Here is a 20,532-nt window from a genome sequence, read left to right as displayed (position 1 = left end):
GTGCAGGACCAGGCAGTTTTTCATTCTGTTGTACATAGGGTCACTTATGAGTCGGAACGGACTCGACAGCACCCAACAACAACAACACTAAGGATTAGGAGGAAGGGGCACAGTGTTCTTTGGCTTCTAATTACTCTGATCAGAGAATAGGCTGGAGTCAGGGGGCAAAAAAAATTGTAGAAAGGATGACTCACAAGACCCTGCTTCCTAAACTGGGTTATTGCTCTAGAAAAACCAGGGGTGATAGAGTCACTTCTGCTAGCCAACCCTCCCCAGCCCTCTGCTCTCCTGCTGGTTCCTTCTCTAAAGCCTGCCTCAGCCACTTGGAACAGAATTTCATTGCTAGGACCCTGATTCTTTAGGTACTTTCTGGTTTGGCCCCCATCATCTCTGAGACCCTCTGCTCTCCCAAAGTCTTCCTTCCCTGTAGCCCTACTTGGATCCCTCACAGCTTTGGGGGTTTAGTAAGGGCTCCTTTTATATAATTGTCAGCGCTTGCATCTCAGGGAAGCCATATTGAACTTTGTGCTGGTCAAACAGCTTACGCAGGGCACTGATGTAGAGAGCGTGGTACTTGTCCACTGTCTCCTTGTTGGGATTCTGAACCTTGGGAATTGGCATGGGCTCCCCAACTATGGAAGAGGAGAAGAAACAATCCTCAGTATCAGATTCTCCCCTAATCCATTCAAACTATCCATTCCTCAGAGGGGAACATGTACTGGAAATCAGTATCTGGGTCCGCTCTCCTTCATTCTTTCCCTCTGCTCCAGCCCCAGCCTGTCCCTCATTCACCAATCACGTAATCCCAAGCATTCCCAAGAAAATGAAAGCAAGCTCCGAAAAGAGCTGAAGGAATGTGCATGAATAATAATGCTATCATGGCAGTTGTCGAACTCTTTCTCCACCCTCCACCCCATGGCCATAACCCTTACCTTTTTAGCTGTCCTCCCACTTTGTCCTCAACCACACCCACTGGAATTCCCATTGCCCATCCCAGCTGTGAGCCGGGTCCCCTAGGACTTAATGGACGACCTGGGGAGGGGGTGGTCAAGGACCAGGGTGGTCTGGGGTGCTGGAAAGCTCACCAACAGTGGTAATGGGCCGATTGAAAGGCAGGAAGCCCCAGGATCCACGAGTAAGGCCCCGGCCATGGAAGGTACAGAAATTTAGACCCAGGATTTTTTTGAATATGTCTTGGAATCTTTTTTGGAAGAATCTTATCCATGTGCCCTCAGGGAAAGTCTCCTGGTTGTGAACGTCATTCTCTCCAAAGGAATAAGAAGGGACAAGGTGTGCCCTGCAGAGAGGGGGTAAGAGTATGAGCTCTCCAAAAAAGCTTCCTAGCAAAGCCCTCTCCAAGGTGGGAAACCTCTCCGCCTTCCCATTACAGGAAAAAAGCCCAAGCATCAAACATCTCCAACTTCGTGGCCCATTCCTGACATACCGTATCCTCTCACCTGAACCCATTAAGGGGAGCTGCTGCTCCTTGTTCTATGATGAGAAGAAACTAATTGCAAGTGATCTAACTGCCTTCATTGCACCCAGCATCCGGAGCAATCTTCCTAAAGTGCATATCTGGGCATATCACTCCTCTGCTTAGAGCTCTTCCATAGCTCCTCATTTTGTACCACACTGCTTTGTTGTTGGTAGTTGCTGTTGAGTTGGTTCTGAGTCATGGCAACCCCACATACAACAAAATGAAATGTTGCCTGGCCTTGCACCATCTTCATGATCTTTAGTATGTTTGAGCCCACTGTTGCGGCCACTGTGTATTTTGAGTGCCTTCCAACCTATGGGAAACCCTGGTGGCGTAGTGGTTAAGTGCTACAGCTGCTAACCAAAGGGTTGACAGTTCGAATCCGCCAGGAGCTCCTTGGAAACTCTATGGGGCGGTTCTACTCTGTCCTATACTGTCGCTATGAGTCGGAATCGACTTGACAGCACTGGGTTTGGTTTTTGGTTTCCAGCCTAGGGGGCTCATCTTCCAGCACTATATTAGACAGTGTTCCATTGTGATCCATAGGGTTTTCACTGGCTAATTTTTGGAAGTAGAACACCAGGCCTTTCTGCCTAGTCTGTCTTAGTCTTGAAGCTCCACTGAAACCTGTTCACCATGGGCGATCCTGCTGGTATTTGAAATACCAGAGGAATAGCTTCCAGCATCATTGCAACACACAAGTCACCACAGTATGACAAACTGACGAACTCCCCACTCCTTCCTTGCGATCTTCTCAGCCATACCAGGGGTGCCAAGTTCTCTCTTATCTATGTGTCTTTGTACATTCTGCTCTCTGCCTGAAATGCCTTCCCTCTGTCTTCATGTGACTAATTATATTTTGCCCTTCGATACTCAGTGCGTATTTCATTCCCTTGGAGCAATTTTCTTTGACCACCTCTAATCTCCCCCAGTGTGGACTAGGAATCCCTCATTTAATGCTTCCTCTACCCTACATTAACACTACACTAACCCTATATTATTATGGTCATCTGCTTACCTGTCTGGCTTCCCCAGTAGACAACAAGCCAATTAAAGGTGGGAACTTTGTCTTATTCATCTTTGAATTCCAAGGGCCTGGCACAGTAGGTTCTCATCGAATGCCTGAGTTCTGACTTATAACTCCTACAAGTATTTCAGTTCACAATTCAAATATCACCTACTTATGCATCAAGGTCTTTCCATCAATTGGTGTTCTCATAGCACATTGAACATATTTCTATTATAGCACTTAATTCATTCAACAAATATTTGAGTTCTTTCAATTGCCAGCACTGTTTTAGGCCCTGGAGATACGTCAGTGAATACAACAGATAAACACAGAAACTCTGTCCTCATGGAGCTTACCTTTTCTTGGAGGAAGACAGGCAATAAACAATAAATAAATAAAAATAAAATAGATGATACATAGAAGATGATAAGTGCAACAGGAAAAAAAATAAAGCAGGATGGTCAGGGTAGACCTTACTGAGAAGATAATGTTTGAGCAAAGACTTGAAGGAGTTAGAGAAATGAGCCAAGCAGTCATTTGGAGGAATAGTGTTCCAAGCAGAGAGGACAGCTACAGCAAAGGCCCTAAGGCAAGAGTGTGTGGCCTGTTTGAGTGACAGCAAAGAACCCAGTGTTGCATAATAGAGTGGGCAATGGGGAGAGTAGTGGCTAATGAGGTCAGAGAGGGGGCTAGGGACCAGACGATTTAGGATCTTGCAGGCCTTTGTAAGGACTCTGGCTTTTGCTCTGAGTGAAATGGGAGTCATTAGGACATTTTTAGTAGTGACATGATCTAACTTACTTTTAATAGGATCATCCTGGCTGCAGTTGAGAACAGATTATTGGGATGGAGGAGATAGAGCTAGAAGCAGGGAGACCAATTAGGAGGCAATAATCCAGGAGAAAGATAACAGTAGTTTAGACCAGGGGAAGGTAGTCGAGGTGGTAAGAAGTGGTTGGATTTTGGATATACTTGGTAATTATATGTGCATGTGTCTGTCTTCCCCATTGCACTGTGAGTTCCTTAAAGGCAGGGATCAGCTTTTATTTATTTTTATATCCTCATTCCTATACTATTCCTGAAAAGCTGTTCAATAACTGCTGAATTAATACATTCTATTCCTAAAAAAAAAAAAAATTTCTTTTTTTTTATTCCTCAAACCAGCTTGTATGCTCTTTTAGGGCAGTAAGCTTGTCTTATTTACCTTTGTGATCCCAATAACATCAAGCCCTTGATAGGTTAATGGGTTAATGGGTGAGGCCCCCTTCCCCCAGTCCCTCAGCCTACCAGGTTAATGTGTAGAAAATAAAAGATCTTCTGTTGTTCTTTCTCCAAAAGTGCCCACCAAAATGTGCCTGGAGGCCCAAACACCCTTAAAGCACAGTGTAAGGGCTGTGGCTCCTGCTCTAAATGAAATGAGAGGGGTAGAGAGAAGCAATTGGAGTGAAGAGGGGCCCCCTCTAACAGGTTTCTCAGGGAGGGCACCATCCTGGAGAGGTGCTACAGAGGGCTTATGGCACCCTAACAATAGAGTGCCAGAACCTAGGGACCCACCCAGTCTTCAGTGCCAGCTTCACAAAGCCTTTGCGCTGTTTGAGGTAGATGGTGGAGGCTCCTGGTCGGCACAAGAGGGCTTCAGTAGCTCCACCCACCACAATAATCACGGCATTGCCTGAGCCATTCTGGGTCAGCAAGTAGTTCAAGGCCAACTCACTCACTGGACTCACACCTGTGAAACCAAAGAATCAAGTGACGTAACAAACTTGGTGCCTGAGCATTGGGTAAGGCATTCCTCTGGGCTCTTCCTAGTGGAGACAATTCTGTTTCCTAACTATTGCTGTTTCTGCCCTTCTCTGTCTTTGACATCCACATGCTGGGTTAGCCCTAGACTGAGATTGATCCTTAGAGTCAGCTCCTTACCCTGGAGGTCTGTACCCCTATGGTCGGGGCTGCACTGAGTTTATCTGCCCCCATAGCCTACTACCTCTCAGCTCAATAGTATTTGAGCCCACCCTCTTCCCTCCCTATCCTTGAACCACTGCTGTCCTCAACTCTGCTTGCCTGGCAGCACTGGAGACCCTCCAGAGTTCACTCTTGTAGGAGTGATCTAGCTACCACCAACCTGCTTTCTCCCTAAGAGCAACCTGCCATAGGGGAGCCATTAGCTGGAGTTTCTGGAGAGTAGACAGACCCAGGAGGCTAATTAAAACCAAACTCAAACTTAAGTGCAGAAGAACAATGGAATAAGGCCGATATCCTGTTGTTCAACAATAGTTACAGAGTCTTTCTTCATTTCATCTCACATTTTTGCCCTGTGCTTGTCTTTTATTCTCTCCTGGGATGGCAGAAATTTCTTCCAGGTCCCAATCATTGAGAGAGATCCCTGCTTCAGGGCCATGTCAACCCCAGAGGGAAGCATAAACAGCCTTTGGGGCTCAAGTGGTTTCACCTGGCCCCTCCAGATACGTGTATCTTACCTTCCCATGTTTGGCTTCAGTTATTTTCTGGTGTCCAGAAAGATGGGTATTCATCCAAAGAGAAGGATATTTGTCACTATGCCCTGGCTTAAGGCCTGCCATTGGGAAGCTGTCCTGAACTCTGATGGATGCCTATCCTTTATTCCTTGGTACCTTATGCAAGGGTGAAGGGTTTCCCAGGAGATGAAGTGCACGGGCCAGGAGCAGATCAGCTAGTATAAGAGGGTTTAAAATGTCTTTAAGACATCCTGGAATGAGAGCTGCTGCACGAATGACTGACCAAAAGAAGCCAAGTGACATCCCAGAAAAAGTCTGGCAAAGTTCATATGAGCTGCCCCATTTATGCCTTATTTCTCGTGTATTTGTGTTTGATACTTGGCTTTCATCTTCTGCTTTCCAATTTGGCTTTGACTCTGAACTCACCACTTCAGGTTCCTCCTCTGAAAGGATTCTTGGTTACTCTTAGGAAAGCCCGTAACTTATACTGCTGCCTAACTTCCTCCCAAATCTTGGACAGAAGTTGATGTTTGGCATCATACTCCTGTTCCTGGCCCAGTGTGTTCTGGACTCATTTTCTACCAACCCCTCTTCCAGCAGGAGTGACAGTTGAACTCTTAGGGTTTATTGGGGCTGGGGCCCTAAGGTGCGTCAGAGAATGGGATGATTTCTTATACTCACCCATTGACATTACGTATTCTCTCACAATTGGGATCCAGAAGACCCCCTCCAAGGTCCCTAGAGAAGGGATGATGGCTGGGAATATCCTAGAAAATCCATTGGCCTCAGTGGCAAAGTTGATGAAGGCACCATAAGAGAGAATTCCATGGGGGTGGTTGGCAATAATGTAGTTGTGTTTGGGAGAGAGGTCATGAGTTTTCTCCAGCTGTTAAAGGAGATCGAGTCAGAGCATTGGATAGGAAGAAGGAAGAGAGTAGCTGTAGGCTCAGCCCCAGCAGTTAGCCTGCATTTCCCTTGAGGAGTGCCAAATCCATGTTTATTGGGATATCATCATGGTCATAAGACTGCCAGGGGTCATGATATTCAGAAATGCTGACCTGGGTTTGCCACTGTGGGGAAAACCTGCTCTCCATCTGGCCCCCACCTGCCCATCCATCTTGGACCTCTGCTCTGCATTATGCTTCTGGGCCTTGACCTTCACTGCTGGCCACCAAAGTCTTTGCGAACGTGAAGCTGGGGGTGGGGGGATTCTGGGAAACAGGGACTGAGAGCACCCAGAGCTAGAGTGGTTACCTTTATTGGGAAGTAATCTCGGAAACACTTCCAGAGAGTCCAGTTTCGTACCCAAGCTGAACGCCTACCACCTGTGGAAACAGAAGGGAAGGAAGAAGAGGTAGGGCATTGCCAAACTCTCTACCCTCTGGTCACAGGAGAGTCCTCCTTCTCACACTTCCATAGTTCTAGGGCTCAGAGATATAGATACCCATTGTTGTGGAGTCGACTTTAACTCATAACAACCCTATTGCCAGGCCCAGTGGTGAAGTGGTTAACAGCTCAGGCTGCTAACCAAAAGGTCGGCAGTTCAAATCCACCAGCTGCTTCTTGGAAACCCAATGGGGCAGTTCTAGCCTGTCCTATAGGGTCACTATGAGTCAGAATCGACTCAATGGCACACAACAACAACAACACCACTGCACCACCAGGGCTCTGTTAAAGGTGTAGATACTGTCCCTGAATCCAGCCCCCGAGGCATAAGAAACCCTTGCTCCTCTGGAGCCAGTGAGAAAGGGAGACAGCCTGAGGCTGGGGGCATGTGCCCCAGAAACCTCAACCTCTTAATACTTCTTGGGCAATCTGGCAGAGATCTCTGTCCCTGCTGAGCTTTGCTCGTCTCTCCCTCCCCTCCATTTTCCACTCTCCATTCCCCCCCTCCACTTTTTCCCCTCCTTTCCCCTGTCTTTCCTGTTCCTCTCTTTCCCCACCTCTTCTCCCTCTGCCTTTCCCACTCTCTCCCTCTACCTCCTTCTCTATGGCCCTGGAGTCATTTTTCCATCCTTTGCACAGACAGGGACCACCGCTCTGCCCCTTCCCCTCACCTTGACTGTGAGTGTTCCAATCATAGACGAGCCAGGCTAACAAGAACATGGCCAAGGTCCAGAACTTAGTGAACACCAGAAAGTAAGGCATAAAGAGAATGGGAATAGCTCCTGAGGGGACACAAAGGGTTTATGTTATTCAGCTCCCTTCAAGTTTCAGCACATCTGTCATAACCCTGATCTCTGAAGGAATGAGTTAAGGCTGGTGTGGCGCTTTCCTCTCCCTCCCCCCACCACTGGACTAGCTCTGTTGTGGTCAAGACTGATCTCTGCGCCCTTGGATCTGGGTCCTCTTGATGGCTGAAATTTTTAATTTGAGGAAACAACCAAACCACAAAGTTCTCAGAGTATGCCCTCAGCTGGGGTCAAAGAGCAAGCAGCATTACTCGACAAGGGGAAAGAACAGCGCCTCTGGCCGGTGGCTGACATTCCCATCCTGGGTCCTCAGGAAATCCTTTCTAAGAGCTTGACCTTCCTTTCTTTGTTGAATTGCCAAGTCAGCATATTCCAGTGAAGAGGGGTTGCCTGCCACGCACAGGCTATTGGATGCTGAGAAGAAAACATGGATTAGAAACTGCTTTACTGTGGTTCTGTTTTGTCATGTTCAAAATGCCCCAAAGGCTCAGAAGGGGAAAAGTTTATCTCTGTTAGCAAAGGGCCACAGCAGGCTGTGAAATGCAAATATGTTACATCTCACAGCAGTGGGAATTGAACTCTATTTTAAAATCTGCATTCATGAGACAGAGGGGCTAAGCACACATACTGTGAATTTAAAAAAAGACCTAGCTAAGAGAACTGCTTCTTTGACCAGGAAACCACATCCCAGTGGATAAAGTTTCAGAGAAGGGGAAGAAACTCAAGAGTTACCTACTAGCAGGTTTGGCTCTTTCATTTTGGATTTGGATGAAATTAGAGAAAAGAAGACAGAATGGAGATTTTTTTTAAAAATCATGTTATGAGGTAGAAGAAACCTTAGTGACAGGCTGAATTCCCGTACAAGAAGTGGCTGAGATGGTTGTTCTAAGCATGTTAATTAAACAGGAAATAATGGTGGAAGGAATTTTACGGGAAGTCTGCCATAGATAAAAGTCCTACTGCCTGTGATCTTCGTTAAGGATGAGAGTAAATTTGCTGGTTAAGCTTCTGAAGGACACTCAGATAAGGTTAAATAAGAACCATTACTAATTCAAGGTAGTCTAAGTATATCGTTTCTTTTATGTCTTGCCTCAGATAAATTTTGTTTGAAATTCCAGTACTTAGAACAGTGCGTGGTACACTGTAAGTGTTCAACAAATATTTGTAGACTGGATGCATACATAAATACATGTATAAATAAACGTTTTCTGTTTTCAATAATAGGTAAACTTAAATGATTAATATTTTAGTCAGTATTTATAATGCTACTTAAATGTGATGTTATTTAAAATGCATAGATGGATTGTGTCCCTTATATCTGATCTCTCTCAGTTATCTACCAGTTCTAAAGAAAGTTTAGCCAAGAGCCATATCTGGGTAAGCACCATTCACCTTGTGGAATCTATTGCAACTGCAGGTGTTACCTCAGGAGACCAAAAGTGTCCTTTGAGAGCTAAACTTTCAGACCCAGCCTGTTTGAGTGTCATCAATGCCACTCATGGTGACAGGAATGAGATTTAAAGAGACGGAAGAAACAGAGGCCTAACACAAAAGAGCTAAAGCCTATGGAATTCCAAGCTCACGGAACAAGGAGTTCCATGACATAAAGCAAAGGTATCTGAGGGAGGAAGGATGGAGAATAAGCGTTTGTATGTTATGTGTGATTCTCACTTAAATATTTCAGCCTTGACATCATGAGATGTATCTTGTCCATGTTCAAGTGAGGAGCCTTGGAGTGGATTATCAAGGAGGAAGTTCACATAAGGTAGGGTCCTAATTTAGTTTAGCCGTTCTAATAAATAAAAATAGGGGTGTAGATTTTCATAATTTAAATTTGCATTTCCCTAATAGCTAATGATGCTGAACATCTTTTCATGTGCTTATCTGCCTTTTGTATATCTTCTTGGGTGAGGTGTCTGTTCAAATCTTTTGTCCATTTTTTTAATTGGGTTGTTTCTTTTCTTACTGTTGAGTTTTAGTTTTTAACTTTATTGTGTTGAAAATATACGTAACAAAACATATGCCATCTCAACAATTTCTACATGTACAATTCAGAGACATTGATTACATTCTTCAAGTTGTACAACCACTCTTGCTATCCTTTTCCAAATCATCCTACCACCAGTAATGTAAACTCAATTCTCCCTAAGCAAAAACTTCCTCTTTCCCCTTCCCTCCCAACCCTGGTAACCACTAATAATCTTTGGTTTCTATATACATGCTTATTTCATGGAAGTAAGATCATAAAATATCTATCCTTTTGCAACTAACTTATTTCTCTCAGCATAATGTTTTCAAGGTTCATTCATGTAGTGGCACGCATCAGGACTGCATTTCTCTTTATGGCTGAGTAGTGTTCCATTGTGTGTCTATACCACATTTTGTTTGTCTATTCATCTGCTGATGGGCATTTAGGTTGTTTCCACCTTTTGGCTACTGTGAAAAATGTTGCAATGAACATTGGTGTACAGCTTTCTGTTTGCATTTCTGCCTTCACTTCTTTTGGATATATACCTAGGAGTGGGATTGCTGGGTCTTTGAGGAACTGCCAAACAGTTTTCTACAGTGGCTGCACCATTTTGCATTGCCACCAGCAATGCATAAGGGTTCCAGTTTCTCCAAAACTTCACCAACATCTGCTGTTTTCCATTTTTTTGTATGTTTGTTTTTATCATTGCCATTCCAATAGGGGTGAAGTGGTATCTCATTGTTCTTACTGTTGAGTTTTGAGAGTTCTTTATACATTCTGGGTTTGATACATTCTTTTTTTGTCAGGTATGTGGTTTGCAAACATTTTCTTCCAGTCTGTATGTCTTTTCATTCTCTTAACAGAGATTTTCTCAGAGAAGAATTTTTACATTTTGATGAACCCCAAATTATCAATTTTTTTTCTTTTACAGATTGTGCTTTTGGTGTCAAATCTAAGAACTCTGCCTAACCTCAGGTTATGACGGTTTTCTCCTAAAAGTTTTATAGTTTTACATTTAGATCTATGATCCATTTTGAGTTAAATTTTGTATAAGGTGTGAGGTTTTGGTCAAGGTCCATTTTGCTGCACATAGATGCTCAATCGTTCCAGCACCATTTGTTGAAAATACTATCTTTACTCCATTGAATTGCTTTTGCAACTTTGTTAAAAATGAAATTTGTTAAATCTGAAAAGAAAATTCCAGAGAAACCCTTGAGAGTATGGCCTCCTGACACCCTTTTAACTCAGTACTGAAGTCACTCCTGAGGTTCATCCTTCAGCTAAAGATTAGACAAGCCCATAAAACAAAATGAGACTAAATGGGCACACCATCTCTGGGGCAGGAATGAGAAGGCAGAAGGGGACAGGAAAGATGGTAATGGGGAACCCCAGGTCAAGCAGGGGAGAGTGTTGACATGTCTTGGGTTTGGCAACCAATGTCAAAAAACAATATTTGTATTACTTGTTTAATGAGAAACTAATTTGCTCTGTAAGCCTAAATCTAAAGTACAATAAAAAAGAAAGAAATTTTGTATACAATAGCATCTAAAAGAATAAAATATTTAGGAATAAATTTAACCAGGGATGTGAAAGACTTGTGCAATGAAAATTATAAAATATTGCTGAAAGAGATTAGAGAAGACGCAAATAAATGAAAAGACATTCCATGTTCATGGATTGAAAGACTTACCATTGCTAAGATGTTGATACTACCCAAAGTGCTCTGTAGATTCAGTGCAATACTTATCAACATTCCAACAGCCTTCTTTGCAGAAATGGAAATTTATGAAATTTAAATGGAACTGCAAGGGGCCAAGAATAGTGAAAACAATCTTGGATAAGAAGAACAAATTAGGAGGACTCACACCTCCCCATTTCAAAACATACTATACAGCTACGATAATCAAAACAGTCTGGTACTGCAATAAGAACAGACACATAAACCAATGTAATAGAACTGTGAGTTCAGAAATAAACGCACATATCCACAGTCAACCGATTTTTGACGAGGGTGCTAAGTCCATGCAACAGGAAAAGAATAGTCTCTCAATAAATGGTGCTGGGACAACTGGGTTTCCACATGCAAAAGAATGACGCTGGACTCATATCTCACACCATATATGAAAATGAACTCAAAAAGGATCAAGGACCTAAATGCATGAACTAAAACCATAAAACTCTTAGAAGAAAACATAGGGGTATTACTTTGGAACCTGGTTTTTAACAACGGACTCTTAGATATAACACCAAAATCATAAGCAACAGAAGACAAAATAGAAAAATAGAACTTCATCAAAATTATTATTTTTTTTGTTCAACAAAGGACTTTAACCACAAAATAAAGAGACAACGAGATTGGGAGAAAATTTGGGGGAACCATATATTGGATAAGGGTTTAATATCTTGAATATGTAAAGAACTCCTACAACTTAACAACAAAAAGACAAACAACCCAATCAAAAAATGGGCAAAGGTCTTGAATAGACATTTCCTCAAAGAAGAAATACAAATGGCCAACAAGCACATGGAAAGATGATCAATGTCATTAGTCATTCCAAAATCCTTTGCTGTCGAATTGATGTCAACTCATTGCAATTCTGTAGGCTAGAGTACTACTGCCTCATAGGGTTATATATATATATCCACAATAAAAAAGTGAATAAAAAAAAGATTTGACCTTTCAACCATTTTGATGTGTACATTTAGGTGACATTAGTTACATTCATCATGCTGTACAACCAGCACCACTCTTTGTTTTCAAATTTTTTCATCATCCTTAAGAAAACCTCCTCATTAGTCATTAGGGAAATGAAAATCAAAACCACAATATCATTTGACTCTCACTAATATAAACCCCCAAAAAACCAAACCCACTGCCGTGGAGTCGATTCCGACTCATAGCGACCTTATACAGTTTCCAAGGAGCGCCTGGCGGATTTGAATGCCGGCCTCTTAACCACTACGCCACCAGGGTTTCCTCTGTTATTATAGCTAAGATTTAAAGCAAAAGCAAACAGAAGGCAACAAATGCTGACAAGGATGTGGAGTAATTGGAACCCTCATCCGCTGCTAGTGGGGATACCCCTTAAGCAATAACTCCCCCTTTCCGTTTGTGCCATGATGCAGCCAGCATGCTAAATAGAAGTTTGACTTTGTCACTCTACTGCATACAATCTTAGCATGGTTTCCCACGGCCCTTCAGAATCAAGTCCAGCCTCCTAACCCTGGCTTACAAGGCCCTTCATGATCCAACCCCTAGCCACCTCTTTGTTCTCTGCATTTCACCATACTGTTATTCTTTCACTTCCTCCAACTCATTATGCTCTCTTGCTTCAGGGCTTCTGTGCATGCTAAACGCTGTTCCCCCAACTCATTGCCTGAGGTTGATTTTCCTATTCATCCTTCAAACCTAAGGATGAATGTCACAGGTTGAATATCTTGGCGCCATCTTGACTTTTCTCCCTTTCCAGAAAATCTCTCCCATCCATCCTACTGCCTCAGGTCCATTGCCATTGCCCTGGTCCCAGACTTGATCTCCTCTGGCCTGGACTGCAGCATTTTGTCTGCTCTTCAGCTGCTGATCTTTTCCCTTCCAGTTCGTTGTCCATGCTGAAACCGGGGTTTTTTTTTTTTTAAAGCACAAGTACATAATGTTTTTTGCTTCCTCCAAAACCTTCAATATTTCCCACTGCTGATAGAATATGTCTGAACATGTTAGCCTGGCACTTAAGGCCCTTTGTGGACTAGCCCCAAACACCTTCCTAGCCTCAAAATATGGTCCTCGTACTGCTGTAGGGATGCCAGGTTATCTGAAGTGATCTGTGGATGGAAAGAAAGTTATTGTAATCTGTAAATCCAAAATCAAACCTGTTGTTGTCAAGTTGATTCTGATTCATAGCGACCCTACAGGACAGAGTAGAACTGCCCCATAGGGTTTCCAAGGCTGTAATCTTTATGGAAACAGACTGCCACATCTTTCTCCCCCAGAGTGGCTGGTGGGTTCGAAACACCAACCTTTCAGTTAGTGGGTAAGCACTTTAACCACTGTGCCACCAGGGCTCCTTTGTAATGTGTAGTGAATAAAAATTAATCTAGCACATCAAGCTCATCATTCCCGGCAGTGATGCAAGTTTTCTTTAAAAATGTATTAGGTTACAAAAATGAGTTAATTTGGGGAAAAAAGTGTTAATAATAGCATAGGTGGTACACAAATGTGGAAGGAACCAGAAGATGGGATGCAAATGGCTGAAATATGGGAAACAGGGGCTCAGTCACTTTAGACTACTCCCCATTTCCTCAGCCACCATGTATTTTCACATCTCTATTTTTTTTTTACGCCTTATTTTGTTTGTCCTCCTCTCCCTCTATCCAAATTTCAGCCTATAAAAATTCTCTCACCTTTCAAGGCTTAGCTTAAACATCTCCTTGATGATGTCTTTGCTGCTCACCTGCTCAGAATTCAGGGCTCTCACCTCCGCACATCCTCCACACATTACTTGAAAGCAGCCTTTAGCACAGTGCCCAGCATAGGGTAACTCTTGATAAATACTTGTTATATTGAATTGCAGCAGAGGGAGAAGTTTGATTTCAAAATTCTCCAAGTGGCAGGTGAAAGGTAACAGGAAGAGAAAACCACTGCCCTTATTCCAAACAGAGAAAGGCCTTCTGAGGGTTACGGGGTGTGCATGTGTGTATAAGGTCATAGGTAACCAGGTGCTTCCAGTGTAAGGTGAGAACCCATTGTCCTTATACATGGAAGCATGATGTTTCAGGACAATGACCTAAATCTGAGCATTAGTGGTGCCTGCCAAATCTAGTCAGTTGGCTTGAAGCCTTCAGAAGTTCAAGAACATGGCTAGTTTGTCAAAGAGGCATTTGTTTGGCTTTGTGACTGTTTGTTGAATGAAAACTAACTGTAAATATAAGAACCTATGGAAGTAAAAGGTAATTTAGTAATTGCCCGAGCCCTCCTCATGTGAATTCTCTGTGCTACAAGCTTTGAGGACAGGGTGGGGAACTTGAAGGAGAAGAATGAATGGAGCAAATATTTTCATTGTCCCCATTTTATTATGTGCCAAGAGCTATTTTAGGCACTTTATGTGTGTTAACTCATATAAATACATGTAAAAAACAAAGTTCCTGCCTTCCAGAAACTCATAGTCTAGTGGGAAAGATTGATACCATAAGTAACTGATATGTCCCAGACAGTAAGAACCATATAGTTAGGGTTCAAATGGGAACCCAAAGAAGAGAATTATTCATTACTATTGGGGAATCTGGGAAAAGCTCCTTGTAGAAGGTAAAATTTAACTTGATTTTTGGAGGAAGGGTAGGATTTTGAAAGATGGATTGGTGGAGAAAGGGCCTTCCATGCACAAGGAAGAGCTTGAACAAAGGCCTAGTGACAGAAGATTCCAAGGCCTGTGAGTAGCACCATAACCTGCAAGTGTACAGGAGCATGGGGAAGCCATGAAGTAGGAAGCTGGGGAGATTTGGCCTAAAAGGGAACCAGAAGCCAGTGAAGGTTATTAAGCAAAGGAGTAGCATGATCATTCATACCTGTGTTTCAGGAAGATAATTTGGGAGCAGGAGAAACTATAGGCAGGGAGATCAGCTAAGAGTTGCAGTGATTCAGATGAGAGGCAATAGGAACTTGAAATAGGTCACTGTTTCTCAAACCAGTTTGAAAGATACCATGGAGGTAGAATTTTCAGGGTATGGCAGCTGATTAGATAGATGTAGGCGATGAGGGAAATGGAATTATGAAAGATGCCTTGAAGGGGTCTGTGGAAATGCTAGGAATGCATCAAAGTCTCTATGTTCCTAGTTTTCTAGGACCTAGTTGAATGTACTCATATTCTACCTGTAAAAAACAAAAACAAACAAAAAAACAAACCCGTTTCCATCGAGCTGATTTCGAGTCATAGTGACCCTATAGGACAGGGTAGAACTGTCCATAGGGTTTCCAAGGTTGTAATCTTTATGCAAGCAGGCTTTCACTTCTTTCTCCTGCAGAGTGGCTGGTGCGTTCGAACCACCAACCTTTGGGTTAGCAGCTGGGTGCTTAACCACTGCACCATCAGGATTCCTATTCTCTCTGTAGGTATAGTGAAATCAGAGTACACTCATGCCTCCCTCAAAAGCAATTGTCACTCCTCTGTGAATCAAGTGGCAAGGTTGGCAGTGTCTTATGAAGTAGAGTCACTGGACTCCAAGTAATGTCAATTTCTATAATAGAAAGAAAGAAAATTAACATCTATTGAAGATTTTCTCACCTCACTGATCTTCAGAATCATCTTGGGAAGCAGGTACCGTGCTCTATTTTTATGACAGTGGAGGGCGAGTGACTTGCTTGTACAAAGTTACATAGCAAGTGAGTGGCAGAACTTGTTTATCTGACTCTCGAGACTGTGTTCCATTTTTTGTAGTATCAGAAACAAGAGGAAGGGGGAAGGCCCACCAAAAAAAGGATGTCTAAGGGAATCAAAAAAAGAATGAAAGGTGGACTTAAAGGTTCTACTGAGGAAGAAGAAATATAGAAAGACCCTCAATTTAGTGTCAAGCTTGGGTGAGAAATATACTAGTGATAAGATATGGTCCCTCTTCTCATGGAGTTTATTGTGGAGAGGGGAGAAAGGATATAAGGGCTGCCACCCAGCCACTTTTTACAAAGTGCTCTGAATTTTCAGAGGTGAGGTAGTCTGGGGTTGCCTGAAATCCTTTGCAGAGAAGGTATGACTTGAGGAATATCTCAAAGGAGGGGTTGTCTGTGGATAGTCCAGGAAGAGAGATTAGGGCACCTTTCCAGTGGAGGGAATAATGGAAACAGAGGTGAAGGAGTAGGAAAGCACGCACTCCCATTTGTTTTATGAATAGATTGTCTAGAATACAAGGTTCACATAGGGAAAGAGTAGGGAGAAAAGCTGGTTGGGGATTAGAGCCAGAAAGTGGAGGAAGGCGTTCAGTACCCAGGCTAACACGTTTGTGTTTGTGCAGTAGGCAGTGGGAAACTACTGACTATTTTTAAGCAGAAGAGGGATGTGATCAAAAATGCTTTTGAAAGGCTCTTCTGGGGCAAGCAGTAGACTAGATTGAAGAGGGTAGAGAGTAGAGGCTAGGGGGCCAGGAAAGAAGATATCTTAGGCAGTAGTTTAGGCAGGTGATGATAGAAACCCAGAAAGGAAGAGACACATGAGAGCTATCCTCCAAATGGAAGTGGGCTGTCAGGGCCACTGCCTAATCCTAGGGGCTGTGAATATTGGCATTCCACTTCCCCCCCAATCCATTATATCATTCCTCTGTTCTCACTTCCTCCCTCTTTCTTTTCCCTCCTCCCTCTCTCCCTTTTCTCTATTTCCTCTCCCCTCGTTTCCTTTGTTCAGTAATGCTCAGTAATCAGCCATGATTCTGAACAACATTCAAGGAGAAGAAGCACGGAGCGAGGCTCTGAGCAAGATAGAAGGAATGAAGGCAAGAGGGAAAGAAAGAGAAGGAAGGAAAGCAGGGAGGAAGGAAGGAAGGAAGAAAATTTCTCTGTATGGAGTATATACTGTAGACTAGGCTGAGCGGGGAAACCCTGGTGGGGTAGTGGTTAAGAGCTATGGCTGCTAACCAAGAGGTTGGCAGTTCGAATCCACCAGACACTCTTTGGAAACTATGGGGCAGTTCTATTCTGTCCTATAGGGTCCCCATGAGTCGGAATTAACTCAACGGCAACAGGTTTTTGGTTTGGTTAGGTTGAGAGGATGGGGATCCTGAAACTTAGAGAGATTACAGTATTTGTCTGAAGTCACATAGCTAATTGTTATCCAAGTGTGATAAACACCAGGGATCACGTTCCATTCACCATGCCACACTGCTTTCCATTCTTGCCTTCCCTGGTCCTCTCAACTTCATGTAATATTTTCTTTCTCTGACACCCTAATATTACTTTGCTGTGGCTCTTTCTTTCACTTACCACAGCCTGTCTTACATTGCAGTGATTCGTGTATATGTCCAGGGCCTGGCACGGTGCCTCAGTATACAGACACATAAAATTTGCGCAATGGTTGAATGAATGATTAGCTTATCTCAGCTACTTGATATTAAGGAGTCATAGCCTGCTTGATTCATTGTTGTAGTCTCAGCAAGGGCAGCCTAAGGCCTTATCATTAGTATTTGCCCAATCACTGTTGAATTGAACTGACTTGAAAGTCGTAGCACCTCTGTGGGCATCACATCGTGTTAGGTGCTAGAGATACTTTGGTAAGATCCAGAATTTGTGTTGTAATTTCTAGCATAATCACTAAAAGTATGGAAATAGGATGTATAACATCTGAAAGAGTAGAGAGAAACAAATCGAATTATAAAGATAACCTGGAAGAAGTCAAGAAAGGAGAGAAAAATAAAGCTAGAACAGGTGGGACAAATTAAAAAAAAAGATGGTAGATTAAAACCCAAATATATTCTAAGTACATTAAATATAAATGCCATGATTGAAAGACCGTACTAAAAAAAAAAAAAAGCCAGTCATAGGCTATTTACAAATGATATCTCTAAAACATAAGGGTGCAGAAAGGTTGAAAAGAAAAGGATGAAAAAAGATATACCATGCAAAATAATAACTAAAAGAAAGTCATTGCAGTTATGTTCCTATCAGGCAAAACAGACTGTAAGGAAGGCCATAGGTGCCAAATGAGCCTGAGACGCTCACTTAGCTATAAGTGTGTTTATCCTGTTTTTAGTAGACAGTCAGCCCAAGTGCATCCCGGAAAAACCCAGAAGAAAGGAAGAAGGCAGAGTAGGCTGCCTTGAGCAAAGACCTCAAACTATGACACTCCTTCTCTCTGCAGCTCAGTTGGGCCATGACACTGGGACATGCAGCGAGAGGCCTGCGACACATCTCTTTGCACTGCCTCTTCCACCAGCTCTGTGCCATGTGACAGCATTTTGTAGTGTGTAAAGTACTCTACGAATATAAAGGGTTAGTCTCCTAGCTTGCTTTAGCTCTGCCCTATTTGTTTAGTCTCACAACCTTGTGGGAGCCTTCTCTTCATTTCTCTCTCCCCTTGTCATGATCTCAACTCAGCCTCCCAATGTGCTCAGGGAACACAACCCCACCCCACCCTACTCTAAAACCTGCTGCCTCTCTTGTGCAAAGATTTAAAAATGCAGGTGAAAGAAAGAAAACATTCAAACTGGTTCTGTGTTTTCACAAAGCCCTGGTTTCTAGCAGGGCAAAGCTTGGAACTCTTGGCCCATTTGCCCAGTGCTAATGACTACTGTGCCTAAGTTATTAATGACTACTGTGCCCTAAGTCCACTGAATAACTGGCCCTTTCAGAAAATTCTGTCTAATGAGCCACAGGCATTCCTCATGTTTCCAGAATTCTCTTACCATAGCCTTATACTAGAAAATCCCCTTGCACTTACCTAGTAACACGCCCTCTGGAAGGCCCTTCTCCTCTCCCCATCCCCAAATATGACTCTCTTCAGCTACTACATAGGGTACAGTTTCTGAGCAGGCTGGGGTGATCTTTAAACTAGAACGGCCACAGCCTCATTCCTGGCCTCTGTGCCCTCTGTTGGAAGAAGAGAAATCTACTGGTGAGCACAGCAGTGGCTGTCTTTCTGGGTGGGGAGACAGTTTTTCCCAGAGTCCGGGGACCACCTAGATGATCTCTTTGGATCCCTCCTCATCTGGAGATTCCTGGCCTCTTTCTTGGCCTGTTCCCTTGTGCCCTCCAGTCCCTAAGGTTCGCTTACCTAACAATACATAGGATGGGATCCATTGCAAAACAGAGAGGGTTTGGAGGCCTTCCTGAAGATCCAGCCTGGAAAACAAGCCCATGGCCATGGTGCTGTTGTGTTGTGGCAAGAAGCCCTGACAGAAGGCTAGAACCTTTTAAGCAGAGTTAACTATAGGTACTTGCTGTAATCACTTATCACCGAGTGTATTTACCTGCTGGGGACTTTTAGGCTTTCCTAATCTTTCCACCAGTCTTCCCTGCTCTCTGCCCCGCCCCAACTTCCTACACACACACATGGGTTTCCAGATCAGACTGTCTTATCTACATTATATGTAGCCTACCTGTTCTATCTCCATGTGTAGCCAATTGCAATGAAGCAGAAATGGCTTCGAGGTGGCTCTAGCTGACAAATTAGTGCAGTAAAAGAGAATGGGTAGGCCCAGATAGGACCTTTGAGAAGCAATACACTATCTTTCCCTGCTTAAGAAAGGGGCCACACTTGCTTTTGCATTAGTGTCTGCTCCTTTGGCTCCTCCTGTCTTGCGCTGAGAGCCACCTATTCTACTAGTGCTATTTTTTTGCACAAGTATATACACCTCTCAGATTCCTCTTTGTGTCTCTATTCCCAGGGGCTCTGCATCAGCGGCCAGATACCACATGGAAGAGTGGGAGAAGCACTGCACAGAGATCAGACCTGGCTTCCAGTCCTACCTCCACCATGTCCTTCCCGGAACACCTTTGGAAATTGCTCTATCTTCCTGGATCTCAGTTTGAGCATTCATTGAGAGGCCTGTAGTGGTGAGGGGCATTGACTTTGGAGCCAGACATCTGGTGTTCAAATCTCAGCTCTGCCACTTACAAGTCAGGGAACTTTCTATGCCTTGGTTTTCCCGTCTGTAAAATGGGGACAATACTAGTATCCACTTCATAGGGTTGTTTAAGGATTAAGTGAGCCTGTGGGTGTAATGTTCTTAACACATGGTCTGGCACACAGTAGGCACTATATAAGTGTTTCCTATTATTATTAATCATTTAATTCAATTAAAGTCTATTGAACGTCTATATGTTTAAAGTTAAGAGGCTTGCTTTTGTACATCAGCTTTCACAAAATTAAAGATTATTCTTACATCCCAGACCTTCTGGATTTATTTTTTCTGTAACTATTGAGTGGCTACTGTTTGCCAGTCAGGGTTCTAGGTGCTAAGGACTCAGTGTTGAAGAAGACAAACATGATTTCTGCCTTCATTGAACTTACAGTTTAGTGGAGAAGATAAACTTGGAAAAAAAAAACACAAAAATGACTTTACTCTTGAGTTTGTGGTAAGTGTCCTGAGGGAATGGGCCAATGTGCTCAGCATAAGGCCTTGAATATAGAAAGTGCTCAAAAAAATACCTGTTGAATGTAATTAAAAAGGGCTTCCGGTTAAGCAAAACTATTGCTGGGTTTGAAGAAGACCTCAGGTGATATTAATATTTTTGGTTTAAGGTTTAAAGATTATCTCAGGAAATTAGTTTCAGGAGCTCATACAGCCTCCATGGTTCCAGAAAGTCTGGAGTTCATGAGAATTTGAAATTCTGTTCTACATTTTCCCTCTTTTGATAAGGATTCTGCCATAGCAAAGAACGTCTACCTTGAGCATTGTGCTATTTCGACATTTATCTCCATGGGATCAAATTTACAACG

General features: G+C 43.1%; 1 protein-coding gene across 1 annotated transcript; it reads right to left on the bottom strand.

Annotated features, from left to right (window-relative positions):
• Positions 1-477: 477 nt before the first annotated feature.
• On the bottom strand, positions 478-19,393 carry DGAT2L6 (diacylglycerol O-acyltransferase 2 like 6). The gene is made up of 7 exons (XM_003412684.4): positions 18,865-19,393; positions 7,018-7,128; positions 6,215-6,285; positions 5,642-5,846; positions 4,041-4,215; positions 1,086-1,297; positions 478-632 (listed from the first exon to the last, which is right to left on the bottom strand). Exons 1-7 carry the CDS (start codon positions 18,953-18,955, stop codon positions 478-480), a joined length of 1,020 nt encoding a protein of 339 aa, XP_003412732.3. The 5' UTR covers positions 18,956-19,393.
• Positions 19,394-20,532: the final 1,139 nt, after the last annotated feature.

Source organism: Loxodonta africana, chromosome X (assembly GCF_030014295.1).
Source record: "Loxodonta africana isolate mLoxAfr1 chromosome X, mLoxAfr1.hap2, whole genome shotgun sequence".
Lineage (NCBI taxonomy): Eukaryota > Metazoa > Chordata > Mammalia > Proboscidea > Elephantidae > Loxodonta > Loxodonta africana.
Note: the sequence above shows the minus strand (reverse complement) of the source record. Positions and strands in the feature narration are given on the sequence as shown.

Coding starts and splice junctions, on each gene's coding strand:
- DGAT2L6 (XM_003412684.4), bottom strand. CDS start 18,955: ATGGCCATGGGCTTGTTTTCCAGGCTGGATCTTCAGGAAGGCCTCCAA. Junction 5,847..6,214: donor GAGATTACTTCCCAATAAAG/GTAACCACTCTA, acceptor CTCCTTTAACAG/CTGGAGAAAACTCATGACCT. Junction 633..1,085: donor TCGGCCCATTACCACTGTTG/GTGAGCTTTCCA, acceptor CCTCTTCCATAG/TTGGGGAGCCCATGCCAATT.